This window comes from Onychomys torridus, chromosome 3 (assembly GCF_903995425.1).
Source record: "Onychomys torridus chromosome 3, mOncTor1.1, whole genome shotgun sequence".
NCBI lineage: Eukaryota > Metazoa > Chordata > Mammalia > Rodentia > Cricetidae > Onychomys > Onychomys torridus.
Genome location: NC_050445.1, coordinates 136,409,510 through 136,426,788, shown reverse-complemented (window position 1 = coordinate 136,426,788; position 17,279 = coordinate 136,409,510). Strand labels below are relative to the sequence as shown.

At 49.0% G+C, this 17,279-nt stretch overlaps 1 protein-coding gene across 6 annotated transcripts in view; it reads left to right on the top strand.

The window, feature by feature from the left end:
- Positions 1-17,279, top strand: part of Iqsec3 (IQ motif and Sec7 domain ArfGEF 3) — a 91,822-nt gene that overhangs the window by 47,709 nt on the left and 26,834 nt on the right. For all 6 annotated transcript variants that reach the window (XR_004944484.1, XR_004944485.1, XR_004944483.1 and 3 more), the window contains 2 exons: positions 9,994-11,090; positions 12,807-12,968. Coding sequence is in view for 3 of the 6 variants with exons in the window: in XM_036181014.1 (XP_036036907.1) it covers positions 9,994-11,090; positions 12,807-12,968 (1,259 nt within the window). In the remaining 3 variants the exon portion in view is untranslated. The remainder of the gene's footprint in view (positions 1-9,993; positions 11,091-12,806; positions 12,969-17,279) is intronic.

Here is a 17,279-nt window from a genome sequence, read left to right as displayed (position 1 = left end):
CTCATCCAGGAGCTCCAAGCTAGGTGAGCACTTGTAAAGAGTCCCATGACTTACACTTCTGGCTGGCAGTTGCCCCGATCAGACAGACAAGGACCATGTTGTTCTCTGGCTCTTGCAGAGCTGAGTAGATTGTGCTTTGAACACTCACAGGGTGGGGGTGGGGGGGGGGTGGGATGGGGGCAAGGATTGTACTACATAGCACAGTCCACATGGAGAGCTAGTGGTCTGCTCTTAGCCATTACCGTTCTCCTACACTCAGCACAGTCCCTGGATGCTAGGAAATGCTCAGGCAAGAATGAGTGAATGAAAGAAATCTGCCCCAAGCTTCCCCACATCTCACTGACCCCTTCCCCAAGACCCTGCCTCAGGAAGGGGGCCTCTTACACTACTCCAACACCCTTGGACCCTTCTTCCCTGGTCTGCTCACTTCCTCTTGTAGTGATCCTTGGGGCTACAATCTAGGGAGCAGAGAGACAAGGCGTAAGCATGTATGGTCCATAGGTATCAGGAAAGCCACGGCCCTTTAGTAAAGCCACTGTGGCAAGGGGACAGACTCCATACCCTCTATACTACAGAGGCTCCAATGTCACTCCCAAATCCTCCAGCTCTCTGAGGAATTGGCACCCTACTCTCTGTTGTGACTGCTGAAAATGTGCCATCTTGGCTGGCTGTCCAAATTGCAGAGCTCCCTGATCTGGTCAAACCTCAGGGCCCTAGAGACATGGTCAGCAGCATTTCCTCTCTGAACCTCAGTTTCCTCCTTTGGGAACTCAGGTGCTGTACTGAAGTGTCTCGAGGCTCCTTCTCACTTCAGAGGTGAGATTTTCCCATGAGTCAGAAGGGAACCAGAGGACCAGACTGTAGAGGATGGGCCTTAGGAAGACAAAGCCGCGCAGAAGTGGTACCCCACTTGGCTTCATTCTCAGAGAAGGGTGTCACACTGCTGCTCTCTGCTCACTGCTAGTCCTGGTAACACCATAATGCAAAACACACTATCATTTTTGTCACAGAATTAGTCTTCCTGTGGTGGACATGTAGGTGCCACCTAGGACTATCTGAGCACTGTATGTCTGTCAGACATAGTGCAAAACCTTTGCCGCACATTGTTCCCCACATCTGCATATTGTTACTGTACCATACCATGGATGGGAAGACTAAGACACAGTCCATGGTCTTAACCTGGTACCCTCCCATCTTTGGCCATCACAGTAAACTATCTATATAGGCTCCATAGATCAACACACACACCCTGACCTGCTGTGGAGTAGTCCTGCACGTGGGGTCTCTTGCTCTCAGCCTGATGTTTGAGTTTGCTTTGCCAAGTTCCAGAAACACATACCATGAGTGGCTTTAATGTTCTCAGTCAAGAAGTATCAAACCAGAAGAACCCACACACACACACTTTTGGAAGAAGCCCCCACCCAGCCTCCTCAGCACTGTGCCCCTCCCCCAATCTAACACCTCTTTCTCCACCCTCACTTGAGCCTCACCAGGCTCTCATCTCTCAGGGCCCTCATCAGGCTCAGCTGCCCTGGCTTCTAGAAAGAGGGAGCATATCCCAGTGACACTGAGAACCCCTCATGGCTGCTCCTGGCAGAAAGAAGCTGAGAGATCTTTCTCTTGGGAGCAGTCAGGGCCGTAATTAATTACCCATAAATCATAGGACTCGGGGAGAAGTAAACAGACTTGCTCCTTGGCCAGTAGGCCCATCTGCCCCACACTTCCTGGGCACTCCAGCCCCCCCCCAAGCACTCCACCCCCCCCCAGCACTTCAGCGCCCCCCCCAGGCACTCCAGCCCACCCCCACCCCACCCCCAGCACTCTAGGCTGCCACATCACCTCTCAGCTCTCTACCTGACCCTGTTAAGAACAGGATTGGGGTGACTGGGTAGACCTGACCTGGAGCACTGCAGAGCTCCTCAGTGCTATGAGAAATTGTCTGGCAATATGGAAGGGAAAGAAGGATGGAGAATTTGGCTCTAGATCAGAGAGAAAGTCTGGGTTTTTATTTCCCCCACGCCTAGGGAAGAGTTCACTTTAACTCACGGCCACATGCATTTACTGAACTCCAGCCATGGGTCTGGCCCAGCACCAGGCAGCATGGGAATGCTGAGAGTTCAGAGCAAGGCGGAGGTGCAAGCATGTAGCTGGCTTTAAAGGATGGGAAGGTAGTACCGGAACCAGCTGGAGCCAGTAGGGGATGGCTGTGCAGAGTGACTGAAGCAGAGGGTAATGAAGTAATAACAGAAGCCACGCACTGCTCAAGTATCCAGGGGAACTGAGGCTTAGCTAATGTCTCAAAGAAATGATACCCCTGTAGAAACTGCGGTGAGAAGCGTAAACAAAGAGAGAGGTGGATGGTCTGAATATCCCCCCAAAGTCCTGGAAAAACAGTTTGGACATTCTGTATTGGCTGGCTGGTAGGGGGAGGCAGCTTTCTGGAAGACGCACCTTTGAGACAGGTCTTGAAGAGAGGGGAATATATGTAGCTGAGAAGGAAGGCTGAGCAGTGGCCCAACATGCCCAAGGTCCACCAGCACAGAAGACCTAAAGGGGGCTGTTTCCCTACGTGATGTTTGGTTTGCTCGTTGACTTACTAGAGCGGCATTCTGATAGTGGGCAAGGTCTGAGGATAGTCACTAGGGATTATATTTAGAGTCCTGCCAAAGGCTTTCCCTGGGATGCCTCCCTCTTAATTAGTTGCTAATTACCAGGCAGCATAAGCTGCTCTCTTAGATTCCCAACATGGAAACCATGGAAGAGGCTCTGAAATGGATAGGGAAAATGTGCTTAGAGACTAGAAAATGGTGGGCACATAATTTGTAACTGGCATGTCCAGGGATTCTGCAGCTAGAATCTAGGATTGATAGTCTGACTGAGGACAAGGGTCCTGAACGTCAAGGAGTTTCACAGTGGGGAGCATCAAGAGCTTCAGAAAGGAGGGGTGAGAGAGGACCAGTGCTGAGGAGGTGACATAGCTGGTCTTCTTGAGGGTCCCTTCGGAGGACCTCCAAAGTTGTAGGATGCATAGAAACCAAAGGACACAGAGGCAGAGAGGAGGGAGCTCAGGAGCCTGACAGTTTGGAAAGAGAGTACACTAGTCTTCCAAGAGGTTCACTGCAAAATGGAGGGTAAGCTCGTGGGCAGAAGAGTCAAATGGAGTTCCATTTTAGTCTTCAGCGAAGTGGGAGAGGGTCTGAAGACAGGGAACAAGCAGTGATAGAAGGGTGGAGGTTGGAAATGCAGAGAAGAAACAAAGATGAGGACATGTCGGGAGGAGACAGGTGCTGTGGGACCGGTCATTTGCTCTGCGTCAGACGGGGACATTAAGAGTCACACTGGTAACCTGGGAATTTGTGCTCTCATTTATTCACTACATGGGATGCTGACCGTGTGCCGGGCACCGTGCAGGAACTGGGGACGAGGCAGTGCTAACGACAAGCAAAGCCTCTGCCTTCACAGCACTCTGCTTTGTCCCCCTTATGTCTGTGACCACCCAGCTCTCAGAGACAACTCAAGGGAAGAAAGGGGCCTGGGGGCTCATAGATGTAGCTAGAGTTTTCCTCTCCGGGTCCCTCCAAGCCCCGGAAGTCCTGTAGCCCACTTACAAAATAAACACACAGACGCTTATATTATTTAAACTGCTCGGCCATTAGCTCAGGCCTACCATTTTCTAGCTCTTACACTTATACTCAGCCTATTTCTGTTCATCTATATGTCACCACATGTTCCGTGGCTTTACCTGCTGCCTTTACATGATGCTCCCTGGACAGCAAGCTGGCGTCTCCTCTCTCCGCCTTCTTGTTCTCTCAATTCTCCTCTCTGCTAGTCCCGCCTATACTTCTTGCCTGGCTACTGGCCAATCAGTGTTTTATTTATCAATCAGTCATCCACAGCACATAGTTCCCATTCCATCATACCAAAAGGCATGGAGTAGCAGCTTACTCTGCAGTGGTGGGGCCCTGTGGTAGGGGCCTCTTCACTGCAGGTCAGAATGTGACAAGAACCAGACTCTGGGTATAACCAGCTAGGCTCCACCTCTAAAAAGATCCAAATGATACCACGGCTTGAGCTTGAGCATTTAAAATGTGAGCCTGTGGGGGCCACCTTACATTCAAGTCAAAACACATAGATGTATGGCATTTCATAATACAAAGTGCATTTAGTCCAAATGTTAGCTTATCCAAGTCTTCACAGTTCCAGCACCATTTACCAGCCCGAGTCTTGGGGTAGCAGGAAGAAGAGAGAGGCAGAGAAAGGAAGCAAAAACTGTCAAAGGACCCGATCTATTTGACAACAACCATCTTTATGGAACTGGACACTAGGAACAATGAACATACCCCCCAAAAGTCGGGGGAGCTCTAAATTGCAGGGTCTCATTAAGACTCAAAGCAGTCTCTTAATTGTGAACCTCTGTTTAAAAAATAAGGAGTTACTCTTAATTAAAACTTTAAATTAATTAATTAATTAAATTAAAAAATAAGTTACATGCTTCTGATGGGCAATGACTAAATATTCTCATTCCAAAAAACAAAGGTTGAGATGAGAACATAGAAACCAAAGGTAGAAAGAATTACGGCAAGACCAAAACTCATTAGGGAATATATCGAGTTTTCTAGCTTTCAGGCGATCATGGCATCGTTCCACCAAGCCAAAGCCATGCTGCCATTTGCAATCCACATAACCTCTCTCTTGGGCTGATTCCACCAGTGCTTACAGCCTTCCTTGGCAGACAAATAGTCCATGTTCTTGGCATCTCTAGCACTCTGTGGTCTTATTGTATCTCAGGTTTTCACCCTCAAGGTTTCACACATCTCCCAGGTCAAAGTCTCCCTAAAGTAGGGCTACAACCCCATTGACCTTCCAGCCCTTCCCTGAAAATCTAGGTCCAAGTCTCCATGACTTCAGTAACCTTGTATCCTGGATGCCTACAAAACCAGCACCATGCACATATTGCCAAGTTCTGCTGAGAGCATCAGCAGTAGCTGGACCATTTTAGACTGGAGCTACAACAGCCTCTGAGTGTTTGTATGGTTAAACCTGGGAAAACACTTCTCTAGGCAGTCTTTTAGGAGTGCCCCAGGGGCGCTCTCTTTTCAAAGGAAAGTCTTTTGAATGAGTTTGCAAGTTTTACAACCTGGGGCCTCCAGCGGGTGGTCTTGCCACTCTAAATGTGTCTTAGTTGGGGTTACTATCACTGGGATGAAACATCACGACCCACAGCAACTTGGGGAGCAAAGAGTTTCTTTCTTTCACAGTTCCATACAACAGCACATCATGAAAAGCTGGCAGGGCAGGAACTCACACAAAGCAGCAACTCTGAAGTAGGAGCTGGGGGAGGCACAGAGGGGTGCCACTTACTGGCTTGCTCCTCTTTGCTTGCTCAGCCTGCTTTCTTAGAGAACCCAGGACCACCAGCCTAAAGAGGGCACCACCCACTGTGGGCTTCCCCTTCCCCACCAATCACTAAATTTTAAAAAAATGCTTTACAGGATTGCTTATAGCCCAGTCTTATGATGGCATTTTCTTAATCGAGGTTCCCTCCTTTCAGATGACTTTAGTTTGTAACATTGATACAAAACCACCCAGCACAACTACTATTCTGAACAGTATTTTTCGTATCTTTCTGTACTGCTTTTTGCTCCAGATTCTGACTACACACCTGGCTGAAAGGACTCAACAATGTGAATGCTATGCTGTCTTGAAATTCCCATTACTTTTTAATTTAGGCAAATTAGCATTTTAGGGTACTGCCAGGCAGTGTGGTAGGGCACACCTGTAAGCCAGCACTGGGGAGGCAGAGGCAGGCAGATCTCTGTGAGGCCAGCATGATCTACAGAGTGAATTCCAGGACAGCTAGAACTACACAGAGAAACCTTGTCTCAAAACACGCCCCCCCCCCCCAAAAAAAAATTCAAGGTATAGGCAGGATTCAAACAAACTATTTCCAGGCTGTATCCAAATGGCTGTAGCCCAATTCCCAATAAAGTCCTTGTTCCCATCTGAAATCTCAGGAGTACAGTCTTTACTATCCACAGTAACATCAGCATTCCAGCCTCTCAAGCTTCAACCGGTTAATCTCTGCTGACAACATTCTAGTGATTCTCAAACTCATATGTCCAAACTCTTCCAAATTCTTCCTACAAACCAGTTCCAAAGGCCTAAGAACCTCTTCTGGGGCATCAGGGGTTTTTTGTTTGTTTGTTTTTTGTACCAGTTCTGTGTTTCTGTAGCCACAATACCTAAGAGAAACGATTTTTAAGAAGATGTACTTTTGGTTCACAGTTTGAGAGGTATTTGGCCCATACTTGCAGAGAAAGCACAGTGTAGCATCTCAGCTCATAGTGGTGGGGGCTGTTCACTTCATCAGAAAACAGAGCATGGCAGGAGGAAGAGCTGGCTACAGCCTGTCTTTACTTACTGTTTCCACCAGATAGATGCTCACCTCCTTAAAGCCTCTACACTCTCCAGCCCCTCCAAAAAAAACAAAAAACAAAAAACAAAAAAACACAATACTACAAGCTGGGGGACAAGCATTCAAAGTACAAGCCACTAGGAGACACTTCAGATTTGAACAGAGAGGATTAAAGTGTAGGAAGGACTTGGTAGGACAGGAATAAGAATCTAAAATTTCATTTCTTCAAACAGTATAGACATTGAGTTTGAAAATGCCCCCTCCTGGAGTCATCTTGGCTAGTCTTCTGCCTCTGAGGGTGATGATAACTACCCTACTTTGCTTTTCTGTTTCTGGGACAAGCATCATGGCCAAAGGCAACTTGGGAAAGGGGGGTTTCTTTGGCTTAGAGGTCACAGTCCATCACTGAGAGAAGCCAAGGCAGGAACAAAAACAGAGGCCATGGAAGAATGCTGCTTCCTGGCTTTCTTTTTCATGGTTTGCTCAGCCTGCTTTCTTACACAATTCAGGACCATCTTCAGGGGTGTGGCACTATCACATTGGGCTGGACCCTCCCAAATCAATCATTAATTAAGAATATTAATACTTATTAAAATGCAATTAATATTAATACCTAAATACTTGCCTACAGGCCAATTGATGAAGACCTTTTCTCACTTAAGGTTTTATCTTCCTGGATGACCCAAGATTGTGTCAAGTTAACAAAAAGCTAACCAATACAATACCATACAAAGCAGATAGATTCTTTACCATTTGGAACTGTCTTAGGTAATGGGTTTCTGTATCTTCTTTCAGTTGCTTGTGGAGTCTTTTCACCTACCAAGATGCTCTTGGGTGTCGGTTACTCTAGGAAGTAGAAATGGACCAGTGGGAAAGAGATACAAAGTCTGGTCCTTGAGTGAGTTCATCATGGTCCTTGAGAAGGGATTTTAAAAATGGGGGTAAAGGCGGTGCTGTTCATCTAACTCTCCACAACTTGGCAGTTCCTTCCTTTGGGGCACACAGGAAATCATCCTCCTTAGGTTTTGTCTTATTTTAAAAGGTTTACCCAGTTGCTTCAGACCCACCAGAACCCACAGGCTTTTGCTTTGGGGCCACCAATCAGCTCCCAAATCATGACATGGAGACTTCTTATTAGTTATGCATGCTCAGCCTAGCTTAGGCTCATTTCTGGCTAACTCTTTTAACTTAAATTAACCTGTTTATCTACCTTTTGCCTCAGGGCTTTTAACCTTTCTTTCTGTATGTCTCACTTTTCTGCTTCCTCCGGTGTCTGGCTGGCTGGCCGCTGCCTGGGTTCTGGCTCTGGGCATGTCCCTCTCTTTCTCCCAGGCAGGCAGGCAAGGTGAAACAAATGCAACATCTCTTTACATAATGAAACAAGTGTAACACATCCTTACAGCGTTAAACAAATGCAGCAGAAGCAAAGGTGACACACCTTTACACAGCTAAAGTAATATTCCACAGCAGAAGCAAATGTAACACATCTTCGCATAGTTAAACATTCCACAACAAGGACGATTTCCCTTTTGTTAACTGACAGTCAGTTGATCAGAAATATGTTTTTAATATACTGGAAACTCACAGGAATAATGTCTATCATATTAATTAGGCCAGCCCAAATTCAAAGGGAGAGAATTATATAGGATAAGTACAGCAGGGTGAGGACTCATTAGGACCATCTTGGAACTCTGCCTACCACAAAGCTGGAGGGTAGCTACTTGGTTTCTCTAGGTAGCTCCTCATGTACCTCTAAGAAGCCTGGCTCGCTGCCCTAGGGGAATCTGTTCCTGCTCTTGTAGACATCATACTAGGCAGAAAAGAAGATCATGGCTTCATGGGTTCTCGGTGCTGAACTCTAGCATATCCACTGAGGCTTAGAACGGAGATGCAGCCTTGCCCCAGGTGGGAAAGTCCCCCAAAGGTACTGCCCTACACAGAAAACTCAGCTGAACTGTATCCAGACTATTGATGTAAAAAACCTGAGAAAATAAACATGTGTTATTTTAAGCGGCTAATTGTTTGGTAATTTGATAGACAACATACTTGGTATGATTCTTCTTAAAGCTGCACTGGAGATGAAAGCCACAGCCTTACAGAAATTGGGCAAGCCTCTGCCACTGAGCTACATCTCCCAGCCCATCCTGGTATGCGTCTTAACATCACCTTGAAGACTCCCCTGTAACACACGGATCTGACGGCACTGTAGTGCTACCTCCTGATGCTTAGAGTCTGTACCAGCCATCTCAGACATGGCCTCTGGTGGGCTGAGTCGATCAGGAAGCAGGTTGCAATGCTATATTGAGGGATGGACTTGCCTTTCCATCTGCTTCATGGATAGCAAATGCACCTGTGCTCCCCGCCCCCATCCGGATTCCCCAGGGAATGTGGAATATCAGTGCTGGGGTGACTGTCCACTCATACAGATTTTTAGTTACAGAAGGATAGGGTATAAGTGGAGGGCAAGGATGAGTGAAGGGCATAATTTCAGAGTCGCGGGACACATATTTGCTCCCAAAGGATTCAAGGGACTTACCAAGGAGTCTACAATACTAATTAAGTCGATCGCCTTAGTTTTAGCCTGACCCTTTGGTTAAATTCAAAGCCCTCCAAGGGGCGTGGTTAAATGGTCAGTCACTTGGGGTGGGGGGTGTCTCCCTCGTCCTTTCTTGAGAAGTTTTAGTAACGCAGAGAAAGCAAGAACCGTAACAACCGAAAGTGGGGGTGGGGGGGTCAGAGGTGAAGGGCAGAGCTGAAGAAAATGAGGCAAAACCCTGAACACAGAGGTGCTGGGAGCTCTGCTCAGGTGAAGCCCTAACCAAGCTTGGCCCTTGCTGCACAGCTCCTAGTGATAGATACAAAGGTGATTTGAATTATGATCCCTAGAGGGGAGCTTACTCTTGGACCATTGTCCATCTCATTATGTTCACATTTATGGACCACTTCCCATGTGCCCAAAACTGGACTGGGGACTGGTCATGCAGAAATGGTCCAACCCAAACGCCGAGCTGTTGGTGCTCTCGGGGCAACAGAAGCACCCCAGGGCAGTGAAGTGGGTGCTGAGAGTTTTGTTTGTTTGATTGATTGATCTTAATAAGCATCATTGTTTAATTTTTCATTTTTAATTATTTTTAATTGTGCAACAAGGCAACAATAGTGTAATAAACTCCCATGTAGCCATCACCAAGCTCCAACCATCTTTATTAATGTCTTATTAATATTAATATCATGCTAACTAGTACATTTTACTGTATTTCGACACAATATGTATTTTACTCATAAATACTTCAGCATGCGTCTCTCATGTAAGAGTTCTTTAATAATCAAGAGATCAGCTAAGTGGGACTTGCATCCCAGCATCTCTGTTCACTGCCACAGGGGGCATCACGAATCTGAGTGTAATCCTCCATCTTGCCTCTAGGAGTCTTGCCAAGGACTTGGCATATCAGGCATGTCTGGTCTGGGGTCTTTGGATGTGGGCTCCCAGTAAAAGCATCTTGCGCACTGGGGACCCAGAACCTGGGTCCATGCTACCTCCACCCTCTCTAACTGAGCCCTTCTCTCTGTCCCTGCTGCAGATTGAAATGCTAGAACACAAATACGGGGGCCACCTGGTATCCCGACGCGCCGCGTGCACCATCCAAACCGCTTTCCGCCAGTACCAGCTCAGCAAGAACTTTGAGAAGATCCGTAACTCGCTCCTGGAAAGCCGCCTTCCCCGGCGGATCTCGCTGCGCAAAGTGCGGGCGCCCACAGCCGAGAGCCTGGTGGCAGAGAAGGCTCTCCTGGAGGGCTGCGGGCTCCTGGGGCTGCCGCTGGGGCGCTCGCCCTCCCTGCCACCCACCTTCGCAGGCTCGCTCACCGAGCTAGAGGACTCCTTCACCGAGCAAGTGCAATCTCTAGCCAAGTCCATCGACGACGCCCTCAGCACCTGGAGCCTCAAAACCATGTGCTCACTGCAGGAGAGTGGCGCGTACCAGCTCCACCAGGCCCTGCACCCGAGTGCGGGACAGCCAGGTCTGGAGGCCGAGACGCGGGAGCCCGAGAGTGGCCCAGGGTCTGGAGATGATGCTGGTGGCCTGCCGCAGGGCCACAGCAGTACCCTCATGATGGCCTTCAGGGATGTCACAGTGCAGATCGCTAACCAGAACATCTCTGTATCCTCCTCCACCGCCCTGTCTGTGGCCAACTGCCTGGGTGCACAGACCAACCAGGCCACAGCTGAGCCAGAGGCCGGACAAACCGAGCAGGGGGATGCCGCGGCTCAGGAGATCTCAGAAGCCCCAGCCTCGGAACAGGCGGAACCCCCGGGTGAGAACTCAGATGCGGGGGAGAGCCGTGCCCAGGGCGCACATGGACCAGTGGTTGCCGAGGCGGTGGTTGAGGAGGCGGTGGCGGTGGAGGCAGAGGAGGAAGCGGAAGAGACGGGGCAGTCAGGAAAAGGGGCCGAAGCAGGTGACAACTCTGAGCAGTTGAGCAGCAGCAGCGCATCCACCAAGTCCGCCAAATCTGGCTCAGAGGTTTCGGCCGCTGCCTCGAAGGAGGCCCTGCAGGCGGTGATCCTAAGCTTGCCGCGCTACCACTGCGAGAACCCAGCCAGCTGCAGGTCCCCCACGCTCTCCACCGACACCTTGCGCAAGCGGCTGTACCGCATCGGCCTCAACCTCTTCAACATGTGAGTGAGCTTGGATTCCGGGGAAGGAGCGGAGGGGGGCGGGGGGACCAAGAGGAACCTGCAGCGTACCAGAGTCCCGACAGCATCTTCCCAGGCAGTTTGTGCCTGGCCTGATACCTCTCGCCCGAGCTCCCAGGGAATGTTTAAGAAGTAGACATTTTATTTTTCCTGATGACCAACACATCAAGCATAGGTTTTTTTCACAACATATATATATATATAAAGATTAAGTGGTTGTTTGGAAAGTGGAAAAATACAGAGTTGAGCACAGGCAATATGAAGACCAAGCAGGAATCATTGAGGATAAAAATGAAGTTAGGAAAACGGTGTTATTTCACGGGGGTCACAAAATGAGGACATGGTGGAGAGAGGGAAGACCGTGTAAAAATGAGATGGAGTCCCTGCTGAGGGGGCTCCGTCGGGAAAACTGGTTCCCACAAGCCTGGCAACCTGAGTTCTGTCCCCCAGAACAACCAGAAAGGTGGAAGGAGAAAGGAGACTCCCCAGAGCTGTCTTCTGACCTTCTCTGAAGGTCATTCCCTCTCCCCACAATAACAATTTATCTTAAAATAATTTTAAGGAGATAGAGGGGTAGGTAAGAGGGGAGACAGACAGGAAGGAAGTACAAAGAACCAAGTGGGATAGAAAAGGAATTAGGGAATGGAAGGAGAGAGATTAATGACTGACGTATCTCAGAGACCCAAACAAGACTCTGTGCAACAGGAACACACACTGGGTGACACAGAGCAAGTAGACACCTCCCTCTCTATGAGACATAAAGGCCATGAGACACTCATTAACCCTCTCCCATCCATTCCTTGTAGCTCCCAGCCCAGAGCATGAGTCCTCTCCTGCACTCATTTATTCATACAACTATTATTTATTGCATGCCAGGCCTGTACCAGACAGATAAGTGAGACACGGCCCCTGGCCTCAAGATGCTCCAGGTGAGCCTGGTAGCTCACCTGCAATCTTCCCAATGGTATCTGGAGATAGGGACCATCCCCCTATTTCACAGAATGGCTCACAGGAGGGAGGAAGGCTGTACACTCCAACCGCTAGCAAGAGGTAAACCTAGGTGAGACCAGAGCCATCCATCTTTTTGTAGATCAGGCTGCCACCTGGTGAGAGCAGCCCCACCTTAACACACCATCCTGACCCCATGTCCTCCTGCGAGCACATGAAATCAGATACTCTCATCCTTCAAGCTGTGATCCCCAGACTATCCCTAGTGAAGAACCAGTTTGATTCCCTCCCCCTATATGTGGGCTGGTACCTTTGCAAAACACAATACAAATGAATTGCTAGGAAAGCAGTCACAGGCTTGATGTCCTGAAAATGTCAAACATTTGAGGAAAGGTTTCCAGTGCTTGTTTATGTCCTCAGAGCCAGCGAGCTCCAGCTCCAGGAGCAGCTGAGGTGCAGGCTGGAGGAAGTGCCTCCTCAGCCCACCTGGGGGCTTTTGGGGGCTGTCCAGAGCCTTAGGGCAGGAAGAGAAGGGAGTCTCTCTCTACTTGCTCTGGGTTCTTGTTGAGTCAGATCTCTTCTTGCTCCAAAGCCCATACCTTCCCCTCCCCTGTGATGTTCAGGTGACAGGTGCTCCCATGGGGAGCCCTGGTGGTCCCTGGAAAGTAGATTTCCCGGGGTTTGTAGGGGTCAGGACAGTCCCAAACAGCCTTGGTTTCCTCTCTCCTCCCCACTCCAACCCCTCTACAGAAACCCGGACAAGGGCATCCAGTTCCTGATCTCACGTGGCTTCATCCCTGACACCCCCATCGGTGTGGCCCACTTCCTCCTCCAGCGGAAAGGCCTCAGCCGCCAGATGATAGGAGAGTTCCTGGGCAATAGCAAGAAGCCTTTCAACCGCGATGTGCTGGAGTGAGTGCCCATGATACAGCCCCTGCTCTCCCTCCTTTCATATGTGCCTGGGACCCAAGCATTTTCATTATTTCTTGGGAGGTAGGAATCCTTGCTACAGCCAGATTCCTATAGCCAGCCGAGGGGCTCTCAATGAAGTCATTCATTTGCTGGTAGGATGAGCCTGGAGCCTTTGGATGCTCCGGGCACACCCTGGGGCATGAGAAACGGGGGGGGGGGGGAAGGGGGGAGGAGATAAATGATAATTAATGAATTGGGCAGCTTGGGCCCATTTCTGGAGGACAACCGCTTAGCCTACCTTCTTCTCTCTGCACCTGTCCCAGCAGCCCTGGGACACCCCCATGCCAAGGCTCATTTTCATAATGGTAGAGGCAAAACATGGAGAAAACGGGGCTGTAATGAGTGTTATTAAAACATGGAAATACTGAGAGTCCATAAACGTGAATTAACCAACAAAATCGCCACCGAAGAGCGTATGCCTCAAACTGCAGTAAATGGGGACTGCCTTAGTTAGGCTGGGCTTTGCACTGCTCAGCAGTTCCATCTCCAGAGGACAGAGGTGGCACTCCTCTGGCTGAAGAACAGAGCCCTGGAGCTTCCTCTCCCCGGGGATAGGTGAAGAGGGCCTGTAAGTTCTACTCCAGGCCCCTGGGAAAGCCTGTCCTCCTTGTTATTATTCCTGTAAAGGCTACAGAGAGAGGGACAAGGGCCATTGTGACTGATTCTGGCCAGTGCTTGATGGATGATTCTGTTCATGGAGCAGTCATGGCACTCTTGCAAAGGAGACATGGCATAGCTCTCCGTGTCCCACCCTGTGAGAGGGTGGGGATTTGGCTATGCAAACGAACTGGTTGCTCCCTGAGGATAAGGCTGGGCATCCTGACACATCTCATGGTCTGGGAGAACTTAGAGACCCAGACGGCAGCTCCTTGCACACTCTGGAGTCACTGATGGTGCACGGGGGAGTACCATCTCACCACAGACAGGGCAGCAAGGGCTGAGCCCCATCTGAAGGATCTCAGCCTCTCTGGATGGCACTGGTTAGGCAGAACTAATGCCCTCCCCCTGCCTCTCTGGAAACGGGAGCCAGGGCCTGATATTGCACACTAAAAAGGATAGTGAGAACTGATCAACTCCAGCCATTCCCATTTACTCTCTTTTCCTTCTCCCTTCAGTTCCTCCTTTCCCTCTCCTGCCAGCCCTTGTAGGTGGCATGCCCTGAAATGATACCCAGGAAACGATAAAGAAGTAGGAAAAAGACCACATTCTCTACCCTCCCCACCCCATGTCCTATCTTTGACATTCTGTCTCTTTCCTTTCTACTAAATTCCTTCTGACCAGTTGACCCACACTCCCAGGTGACTCTGATTTGTCTCTGTCCTCTGGTGGGCAGGGACAAGAGTGACCCTGCTCACCTTATGACTGTTTTCTTCCGCCACCCCATCCTATGTGACTGGGCCAGCATTCTAGTACCAAGCCCACATTTGACCTGGAGCAGACAGGACAGGTTTTGTGCTGAACAATGCAGTGAAAACTAATTGTCACCCTTCCCAGGAGACCTGGCATGGTAAGGATTGGGTGAGTCACTGGGGAATAAGGGATTCAGACCTGGGCCTGCTGCTACGGCCCATGCTAGAGAAGGCCAGGCTAGGAATTAATCTGGCAACTGAGGTACCCGTGCTTGAGCTGGACCCACATCAGTTAGCATTTCTAGTGAGAGGTAGCTGATAGGTAGATTTTAAGATTCGGCTGTCTCTGCTCCTGGGTGCTAAGTAGCATGAGAAATGTGTTTGCTTAAGTCCTGTTTCCTTATCTGTGATATGAGAAATCTGGGCTGCATGGTCTCACAAGTGCCTCTGAGACCTGTGAAATCTGTCATCTTTCCCATTCCTTGGTGCATTTACTGGTCGGTAACTGGTTTATAACAGAGAATCATCTGCCCTAAATGCAGAGAGCATGCTTTATTATCCTGCCAGAGAGTCTCAGAGCTGCCCCTGGGCTTGAGGGCAGTGCTGGGGCTTCAGGGAAGAACAAGATGACTATTATTATTCACTCAACAAATACTGAATGCCTAGTCTGTGTTTAGAATAGACCTGGACTAGGCATTCTGTATTTGTATGTGGGAACAAGCATGGGCTCATGGTCTCAGGGAACTTACATACCTGGACATTGATAGGGAGGAATGAGAGAGGAATGTAAAAAGGCAATAAGAAGACCAGGGCTTTCCTGCTGGTGTCCTGGGTATAGGGAGAAAAGTGGAGTACAGAGCAGAAACATGATGCCACCCCCACAAATGTCTTATGTCCCATGCTTTATTCTGCAGCACAGAACCCCAGGGTCCGAACTCTGACACACTCAGCCCCACAGAACAGAACCCTATGCCCCAAGTTCCTAACTCCTTAGTTTGTGCCTGAGATAGAGTTGCCTCTTAAAGCCAGGAGGACATGGAGAAATAAAGAGAGCCAGGTGTCACCATCAAGAGCCAGGACACTGGGAGCATTGGTCTCTCTCCCTGCCACCCTAGCCACCTACCTGGATGGAGCTGCTTCGCCCAGGCTGGGAAGGCTTGGCTGGGGTGCTCTATAGCTCCCCTGCCCCCACCTGAAGGCATTCTGCAAGTCACATCCATAGCTGTTTGCCAAACAAAAAGGACATAAATCTCCCATGCCCTTGGAGATTGAGACATGCCAAGGCGCAGAGTTCCCTGAGAAGCAGGAGGAGGAGGGAAGGTGGAGGCAGAATGACTCTCGGAGGGGAATTATGTTAGAGGCAACATTCAGACCTATGGGGGAAAACGAAAAGGCTGGAGAACCAGAGCAGAAGCTGCCTCAAATGCTTACCCAAGTCTGAGCATACCACGAAGGGCCTTGATTCCAGAGTGTTGGTGCTTGGTGTTCTTGGGAGCTGATGCTTGTCCCTGTGCACTGGTCTCATTTTCACAGAAGACACATTGCAAAAGGAACGTGTTATGGTTTGAACGTGAAGTGTCACAGGCTCATCTCCTGATCCCCCGTTGCTGGTGGTGTCTCCAAAGGTTGTCGAACCTTCTGTTCTCTGCCCAGTTGGCAGATACAAGGCCAGGGCAGGGAGGGTAGATGATTATAAAGCCCAGCCCGGTTCCGACCCAATCTCTCTGCCTTCTGAGATGTGAGCAAATTCCCTGACACTCCCACCACCTTCAAGCTTCCTGACCAAACTTTCCCGGCCATGCTGAGCCATATCCCCTCAAACCATGAACTAGAATGAATACATTCTCATTTGAGTTGTTTCCTGTAGGGTGTTTGATCACAGCAATGAGGAAAAACAGCCAATACAGAAAATTGGTACTGAGAAATGATGCCTGACTTTGTGGTTATTGGACCTGAAGACCTAGTTAAAGACAGAATATGGAAGAGTTTGGAGCTGTAGGCTAGAGAAGTCTTAGAAGGCTATAAGGAGAACCTTGTGAGCTGTTACAGCTAGAATTTGGAAGGACAAAATGCTGATTGAAGCACAGAAAACAGAAGTGATCAAGGACCCTGTTGGGACCTGGACTAAAAGCCATTTGTGTTACATTTTGTCAAAACATCCATCTTGCACACATTCTAAAGTCTTGTGTGAGACTGAATTCAGAAGTAATGGATCCTGGTTTCGAGGCAATATAGCATTCGAGTGGGGCATTCTTATGACTTCACTGCAAATACAACAGTCATGACATCACCATGAGCCCTGGATGTGAGATGTGAAGGTACAAGAGTTGCTATTTGCCTTGTTGAGATTCAGTCTTGCTTTGGTCCAGTCCTGCCTTGCCACCCTCCTATTTCTCCACTTTGAAACTCCGTTTTACTCACTAACATTTAATACCAGAAATACAAAACTTGTCTTTGGATCTTCCAGGGGTTCACAATTAAGAGGCTGTCTTGAATCTCAGAAGAGATTTGGGAATTTGGAACAGTGTTGTGGAACCATAAGACTATGGTGACTTTTCAGTATAACTACAGGTTATACTGAATGCATTTAGCATTTTGAAAAGGCACCTAATGGAGGCTAGAGGTGGAGCGTGATGGTCTGAATGTCAAGTGTCTCCTGCAGGCTTACGGGTTTGAACACATGATTCCCAGCTCACAGTGCTATTTTGGAAGATTGTGGAACCTCTTGGATCTGGAGCCTAGCTGGAAGACCCAGAACTCTAAGGGCAAAACTAGTTGGTTACAGCCAGATCCTAGTTCCAGCCCAAGCTCTCAGCTTCCTGTTCCACCAAGATGTGAATAAGATGCCTGACACTCCCATTACCACCAACCTGCCCACTAGCATTCCCTATTTGAGTGGGCA